The sequence below is a fragment of the Colobus angolensis genome, unplaced genomic scaffold (assembly GCF_000951035.1).
Source record: "Colobus angolensis palliatus isolate OR3802 unplaced genomic scaffold, Cang.pa_1.0 Scaffold95, whole genome shotgun sequence".
NCBI classification, from domain to species: domain Eukaryota; kingdom Metazoa; phylum Chordata; class Mammalia; order Primates; family Cercopithecidae; genus Colobus; species Colobus angolensis.
Window position 1 is genome coordinate 2,572,356 of NW_012123487.1, and position 8,162 is coordinate 2,580,517.

Here is an 8,162-nt window from a genome sequence, read left to right on the forward strand (position 1 = left end):
ATCTCAGCTCACTGCAAGCTCCACCTCCCGGGTTTACGTCATTCTCCTGCCTCAGCCTCCCGAGCTGCTGGGACTACAGGCGCCTGCCACCTCGCCCGGCTAATTTTTTGTATTTTTTAGTATAGACGGGGTTTTACCGTGTTAGCCAGGATGGTCTCGATCTCCTGACCTCGTGATCCGCCCGTCTCGGCCTCCCAAAATGCTGGGATTATAGGCTTGAGCCACCACGCCCGGCCGTTGTTGCAATTTTAAACACTGTATTTGAGCAAACAGCAATTCATGAATCATCTGCCTTCCTTTTCCATTCAACATTATTTCTTGAAGATCTTTCCATGTCCATTCACAGAACTACTTCATTATTTTTATATTACATTATATTTAATTTATTTTTTTTTAGACAGAGTCTCCCTCTGTCACCCGGGCTGGGGTGCAGTGACGTGATCTCAGCTCACTGCAACCTCCGCCTCCTGAGCTCAAGCGATTATCATGTCTCAGCCTCCTGAGTAGCTGGGATTAGAGGCACCTGCCTCCATGCCCGGTGAATTTTGTATTTTTAGTAGAGGTGGGGTTTCACCTTGTTGGCTAGGCTGGTCTCAAACTCCTGAGCTCAAATGATCCACCTGCCTCGGTCTCTCAAAGTGCTGGGATTATAGACATGAGCCGCTACGCCTGGCCCTACTTCATTATTTTTAAAGATTGTTTTAAAGAACGGTTTACTGAGATATCACTAACCTACTATCAGATTCAGTCTGTCCTAAGAATGCCATCCAGTGAATTTTAGTAAATTTACAGAGTTGTGCAACCATCACCATAATCCAGGTTTAGGATATTTCCATCACTCCAAAGGGAACCCTGGTGCCTGTTTGTAGTCAATCCTTTTTCCCACCCTCAACTCCAGGCAACTGCTCGTATGCTTTCTGTCTGTATAGATTTGTCTTTTCTGGACATTTTATGTAAATGGAATCATACAATATGTGGTCTTCTGATCAGTGGCTTCCACTTTGCACGTTTTACTTTTATTTTATTTATTTATTTTTTGAGACAGAGTCTCGCTCTGTTGCCCAGGCGGGAGTGCAATGGCACGATCTCCTCTCACTGCAACTTCCACCTCTCTGGTTCAGGTGATTTTCCTGCCTCAGTCTCCCGAGTAGCTGGGATTGCAGGAGTGCACCACCATGCCTGGCTAATTTTTGTATTTTTAGTAGAGATGGGGTTTCACCATGTAGGCCAGGCTACTCTCAAACTCCTGACCTTGCGTGATCCACCCACCTCGGCTTCCCAAAGTGCTGGGATTACAGGTGTGAGCCACCGCGCCCGGCCGTACTTTCCATGTTTTAAATATCGTTTTCAAACCACTGCATTCACAGTATTCCACAGTGTGGCTGCACCTTCAAAGTGTTTCTAACCAATTCCCCACTGATGAATATTTAGGTTGTTTCTGAGCTTTGACTTTTATAAAAAATGCTGAGATGAATATCCTGTACACATTTATCCACAAATATAGATGTGTATTTCTATAGGATAGATTTGTAGTAGTATAATTCTTGGATCAGAGAGAGTGTGCATTAAAGTATGCATCACAAAATTGCCTTCTTGAAAGATCGTTCCTAATTCCTCTCCTACTGGCAGTGGATGATAATATCTTCTAATCTGGTGAATTCTGATCCCCAAACTACACAACACAAAAGCTTGCAGTCCATTCCCTGCAGTGGTTCCTTGAAATGACCCAGGTTGTCCTTTTGTTCTTCTGATCACTGTTTCTTTATTTTTTCCTTCATTTTAATGATTAAAAACACTTTTATTGTGAATAGCATACATACCACAGGTTATAGAAAACTAACATTTATAGCTTAAAAAATAATAATATAATGGCTCTTAAGCATCTATCATGTAGGATAAGAGAGAGGGCATTATCAGTGGTCTCTAAAGCCCCCAAGTGTTCCTCCCTTTCCCGACCCTTTAATAAATATCACCTGAACCTTTGTGGGAATGATTCCTTTTCTTTAGAGTTTGTACATAAGTTTGTGCAGAGAATTTGTACTGAGTCAGCATAGATAAGATAGAACTGTATTTCCCTAAATTCTCTTCCTTTCACATTTCCAGGTCAGCGAGGGGCCCGAAGGAACCTTGTATGTGAGATCTGGAAGGTGGCAGTGGAGCAGCAGCTACATTCTGTTTCAGCTCAGGAAGGTCAGTGCAAGGTACCAGATACCACCATATAAGTCACTTATCTGCCGGCTTCTGTAGGTGTGGGGCCTGATTTGGCCTGTAGCCCCTCAGGTGTGGGTTTACCTGCCTGGTGCAGGTGCCAGCTTCTCCATAGGCCATTCACATACTGAACTTCGATCAACGCAGGTGTCAGCCTATCCTGATAGGTTCCAACTCCTCCTCGCTCTTCCCCACTTTACATCCATCTTTCCTTCCAGGCTGTCCATCCTACCAGCTTCAGATCCCAGCCAAGAAACAAAGCCAACAGCCTGACACTAATGGTTTAGCCAGCTCCCACAGTTGCCTAGGGTCAATGCCTGTCACAAATTCCTCCTCCCAGTAGTTTTGCTTCTCTGATTGGCCCCTGCCTGATAAGATATGTGTCCTCTGTAGAGGGGTTAGTTGTGCCTTTCTCTGAATTTTGTGTTGGACTCTGATTGCGTCTTTATTTATTTATTTATGAGATGGAGTTTCACTCTTGTTGCCCATGCTGGAGTGCAATGGCATGATCTCGGCTCACTGCAACCTTCGCCTCCCAGGTTCAAGTGATTCTCCTGCCTCAGCCTCCCATGTAGCTGGGATTACAGGTGCCCGCCACCACACCTAGCTAATTTTTGTGTTTTTAGTTAGAGACTGAGTTTCACCAAGTTGGCCAGGTTGGTCTTGAACTCCTGACCTCAGGTGATTTGCTCTCCTCGGCTTCCCAAAGTGCTGGGATTACAGGCGTGACCAACTGTGCCCGGCCACGACTGTGTCTTTAACTGTCCTGCCTGCCAGCTGAGAATAGGAAAACCTAGCCTGAGGCTGCTCCCACATCTGTGTCCCTGAGCCTCCGCTGGGGCACCCCTATCAGGATGACAGAGACTCCGGCAACCCCAGCTCAAGGTACAGATGAGTGCAGGTGCAGAAAATGTAGACTGATCTTACCCATGTGAGTGAAATGGTCTGAAAAGGTCATATCTACATGTAATTTTCCATCTGTCTGTCAGGTGCTCGCACCAAAAAGCAAAATATTGGTTAAAAAACGAACTGACTAGGAATCTTATTTCAGCTCTACTACTGTCTAGCCATGAGATTTCGGCCAGGTTGCTTTGGTAAAGCTTCAGTTTCCTCATTTACGTATGGAAATGCGGATCTTCAGGCCTCTTTGACTCTGCTATGCATGGTAGTGTGGTTCTCCCTGTGGGTCTGCATGTTGAGTTTGAACAGGACATGCAGACTGGGGTGCTTTTTAGACTGGGGGCTGCCCAATGAACAAAGGGAGTCCATCCTGCAGAGACTGGGGATTGTGGTGGAGAGAGACACCATAAACTCAGAGAGATAGATAAAAATAGACAATGGTGTTAGAGTGAGTAGAGGAAGCAAGAATGGCCAGTTCAGACTGAGCAGGCAGATCAGGCAGAAAGGTGCTGGACCCTGAGACCTTGGGACTCAGGCTCAGAAACATTAGAGGGAAGAAAGAAATCAACAACTCAAAGGCAAGCTCCAGATTTGCCTGTCCTAGGGATGGTGTGGTTGGTAAATTATTTGTGCCAAGACTGTTCTTATGAGAGAGAGTCTGAAAGAGAGAGAGAGAGAGAGAGAGAGAGAGAGAGAGAGACAGATAGACAGAGAGAGACAGACGGAGAGAGATTGGAGATAGAGATGAATAACAGAGTTCATGTAAGCATAATTTAATCTCTGCCTCATTTTCCTAGGCTGAGGGTACCCTTTTATTATCCTTGGAGAACCATGTTTCTTCCAGTCCTTGTTAGAGGAAAGAGCAGAGTCCTGAAACCAGAGGCATAATTTGGCCTCCTCCCTCTGGCAGTCGTCTCGGGGAGCCACCTGGTCCATCAGCCTTGTCCAGGCAGAGCACCATTGGTTCCTCTGGCAAGTCAGGTCCTTGGTAAATACACGTTCCCCTGCATTTCCTGCTACTGAATCAGAAGCTGTTCCGAAGACTCAGCCAGAGCAGTTGAGTCATGCTTGGTCCTGAGTTTAGCAAGTGCCCAGCATAGAATGAGCAGGAAAGAAGGGATTGTTGTGGTGAATGCAGTAGAAAAGGCACTTTTGTGGCTTTTGAGTGGAAGTTCCTTGCCCCCAAGCCCTCCCACTCAGAGGTGTGCTCCTGCCTCCCTGTTTTCTCCTAGATTTAGTTGTTAACCTGAAGGGGGTTGTTTGGGAACTGAGGTCGTTTAGTTCCTCTTGCCTCCTTCCTTCCCAGGCTGCTCAGACCCAGAGGCCCTCTAGACAAAGACCCTGCAGAGACAAGCCCTAGGAATGCGAGCTCCCCCAGGGCAAGGCACTGTCTGTCATGATCTCTGCTGTATCCCCACTCTCTGAACAGTCAGCACTCCATGCTGTTGGAGGCATGATTCGAATCTTTTGTTTTCTCCTAATGACGGATTATAAACCACTTCCCCATTCTGCAATCGGGCTGTCCTGTCAAACCTGGAATGATGGGTATGTGCTTGGGTGGGAGAGAGGGCAGAGCGTAGGGCACTCACAGTGGGTGCTGCTGGCTGAGCTGGGAGAGCTCTCTGCCTTCCTACTATGTGATCAGGGAGATTTGGTGAACTTACTCAACCCTCTGCACCTTCTAATTCTAAGTCTCACCCCTGACACTCCTGACTACTGACTAACCCAAGGCCATGAGAGGCTCTAGAGCATCCCAGAACACATTTCTTTCCATGATGCGTGGTCTACAGCAGGAAGCTTGGGTTGGGGGCACGGGGATGGCAAGGCTGGGTTCCATCTCTATTCCATCCTTCTCTCTACGACACAACAAACAACAAAGAGATTTACTTCTTGTAAAGACTCTCACTCAAGACTTCTGCTCACCCTTGCCCCGCTGCTCTGTAGCAATTTGGAAGCAGTAGTATAAACACCCAAGTAAAAATAGTTTATTTAAAAAAAAAGATATTAATGGAATCATTTAACAAAAAATATAGCCAAGTGGTTCCAGTCTCGGTTCCAGCCTTGGTTTAATCAGCCTTGGTGCTTAAAATACCTTTTAGGGCTTAGTTTTTTTTTTTTTTAATTGATATAAAATATACATAACCAAATTGATCATTTTAACCATTTTAAGTGTCAATTTAGTGGCACTAAGTCACATTGCTGTACAACTATCACTACTGTTTATCTTCAGAACTTTTTCAACATCCCAAACATAAACCCTGGGCCCATTAAACCATCACTCCCCACGCTCCCCTCCCCTCAGTCCCTGATAATCACTGTTCTGCTTTCTGTCTTGGTGAATTTGTTCACTCTCAGTACCTCATGTAAGTGGAATCATAGCTGTTTATGTCTGGCTTATTTCACTTAGCATAACGTTTTCAAGGTTTGTTCATGTTGTAACATGTATGAGTACTTCATTCCTCTTTCAGGCTAAAGGATACTTTGTTACGTACATATCACATTTTGTTCAGCCATTCATTCATTCATGAACATTTGGGTTGTTTTTGCCTTTTGGGTCTTGCGAATAAGCTAATAAGCTGCTATGAACATTGGTGGACACATATGGGTTCAAGTCCCTGCTTTCACTTCTTGTGGGTCAATTCCTAGAAGTGGAATTGCGGGATCATGTGATAATTCTATGTCCGATGTTTTGAGGAAAGCTGCCATACTGTCTTCTGCAGTGGCCACACCATTTTACATTCCCGCCCTCAATGCTCAAGAGTCCCAGTTTCTCCTCTACATCTTCATGGACTGAGATGGAGTTCATTCTGTCACTCAGGCTGGAGTGCATGGGCACGATCTTAGCTCACTGCAACCTCTGCCTCCCGGGTTCAAGTGATTCTCCCACCTCAGCCTCCCAAGTAGCTGTGATTACAGGCACTTGTCACCACGCCTGGCTAATTTTTTTATTTTTGTATTTTTAGTAGAAACAGGGTTTCACCGTGTTGGCCAGGCTGGCCTCGAACCCCGGACCTCAAGTGATCTGCCCAACTCAGCCTCCCAAATTGCTGGGATTACAGGCCTGAGCCACAGCGCCCAGCCTGATTTTCTTTCTTCTGATACTAGCCATCCTAATGAGTATGCAGAGCTGTCTCACTGGAGTGTAGATTTTCACTTCTTAGAATACAGAGTGCCTCAGACTCAGGGGCGGGATGGACAGAGCTCCAGCAAGTGACATAGTAATTATGGCAAGGGGTGAGGCACCAGGGCAGGCTTTCTAAACCATGCAAGAGAAACTAGTAAGAACGTGGCCTCCTCTGCTTCCTGGGACCACAGTGGGGGCTGCATTGACACTGAGACCAAGAAGAACCAGTGGACATGAGGCTTGGAATGTGACTGTGAAGAGAAGGGAGGAACCCCACGGGGCTGCACTTAGGCGGGACGTCTTAGAGAGTAGTGGAAGTGTGCCCTGAAGAAGAGCCAACAAAGGAAGGCCTGCTGTCTTTGGGCAGGGAGTCCTTGCTGATCAAGCCATGTGTGGCTAGAATCTTGAGGAGTCCATGGCGAAACTTCTGACCAATGAAGGCGTAGATGAGGGGGTTGAGGCAGCTGTGAAAGATGCCCAGAATCTCGGTGGCATCCAGAGCCTGGTCGATGTCGTTGCGGCGCTGACAGGTCTCGTTGATCAACCGGGTCCTCATGAGGGTGTCTGCCAGCAGGACCAGGTGGTAGGGCAGCCAGCAGAGTAGGAAGATGAGGACGACAGCAAAGATGACCCGCATGGCCCGGTGCTTCTGCCCCATGTGGGCCTTAAACAGCGTGCGGAGGGTGAATCCATAGCAGAACAGCATGATCAGCAGCGGCAAGATGAAGCCAAAGGTCTGGGGCAGGATCCGCAACACCATCCGCCATTTTGCTGTATTGTTGCCCATGTCCTCATAGCAGACTGGGCTAATATAGGTCGGGTAGACAGTCCTTCGGAAAAGTAAGACGGGCAGGGCCAGGAGCAAGGACAGACCCCAGATGTTGAGACATATGAACTTGACCAAGTAGCGCTTCTGGGTCAGTGTGCGTGTGGCATGGACAATGGCCAGGTAACGGTCCACACTGATGCAGGCCAGTAGCAGGATGCCACTATAGAAGTTGACTTCCTTCAGGAGTGAGACCACCTTGCACAGGAATGTGCCAAAAATCCAGCCATTCACCTTGGAGGCGGCCCAGATGGGCAAGGTCAGGGCAAAGAGTAGGTCGGCTATGGCCAGGTTCAGCAGGTAGACATCAGTGACGGAGCGGCCGACCCTGCTGTGTAAGATGACCAGCATCACGAGGGAGTTTCCCAGCAAGCTCAGCAGGAATACCAGGGCATAGATAATGACCACAAAATACTTGTTGATTTCCAGGGATTCTGGTCGACATGGGGCGACATCTGGTAGAGAAGGGGGCAGGTCACTGCTGTAACTGTAATTACTAAAATCTTCACTTTCCCAGAGATCTTCAAAGTTGACACTCTGCATGTTAATATCTTCTGTTTTTGAGGTAAACTTAAATCCTGACCTATAGAAGAGAGACGAAGGTTACTGCACAATAAATTCCCCAGATTCTTGCACAGCCACCCAAGAAACTGGGATAGGATTCTTTGTGTTGGCTTGAGTATTACATTGAAGTAATTTTTCCCTACAAATTTGTAAGCAGTAGCTCTTAGGTTATGAGATAAATTTGGTGATAAATGGTACATTTTATGAAAGGACCATAGTTCTCTTTAATATAAGAGAGAAATTCTTAGCATTTCTTTTAGCATGGCCATCACCTAAAACTTTGCAGAAAGTTCTCTTGGACAGGCCCTGGTGTGTGATGTTCCCCTTCCTGTGTCCCAAGTGTTCTCATTGTTCAATTCCCATCTATGAGTGAGAACACACAGTGTTTGGTTTTCGGTTCTTGCAATAGTTTGCTGAGAATGATGGTTCCCAGCTGCATCCACGTCCCTACAAAGGACATGAACTCATCCTTTTTTATGGCTGCATAGTATTCCATGGTGTATATGTGCCACATTTTCTTAATCCAGTCTGTCATTGATG

General features: G+C 46.6%; 1 protein-coding gene across 1 annotated transcript in view; it reads right to left on the bottom strand.

The window, feature by feature from the left end:
* Nucleotides 1-6,048: 6,048 nt before the first annotated feature.
* The window catches only part of CXCR2 (chemokine (C-X-C motif) receptor 2), a 6,976-nt gene continuing 4,862 nt past the window's right edge, over nt 6,049-8,162 (bottom strand). The window contains exons 2-3 of the mRNA XM_011932288.1: nt 6,188-7,641; nt 6,049-6,100 (exon numbers count right to left, since the gene is read on the bottom strand). Coding sequence (XP_011787678.1) covers nt 6,534-7,601 — 1,068 coding nt within the window. The 5' untranslated portion in view covers nt 7,602-7,641 and the 3' untranslated portion in view covers nt 6,049-6,100; nt 6,188-6,533. The remainder of the gene's footprint in view (nt 6,101-6,187; nt 7,642-8,162) is intronic.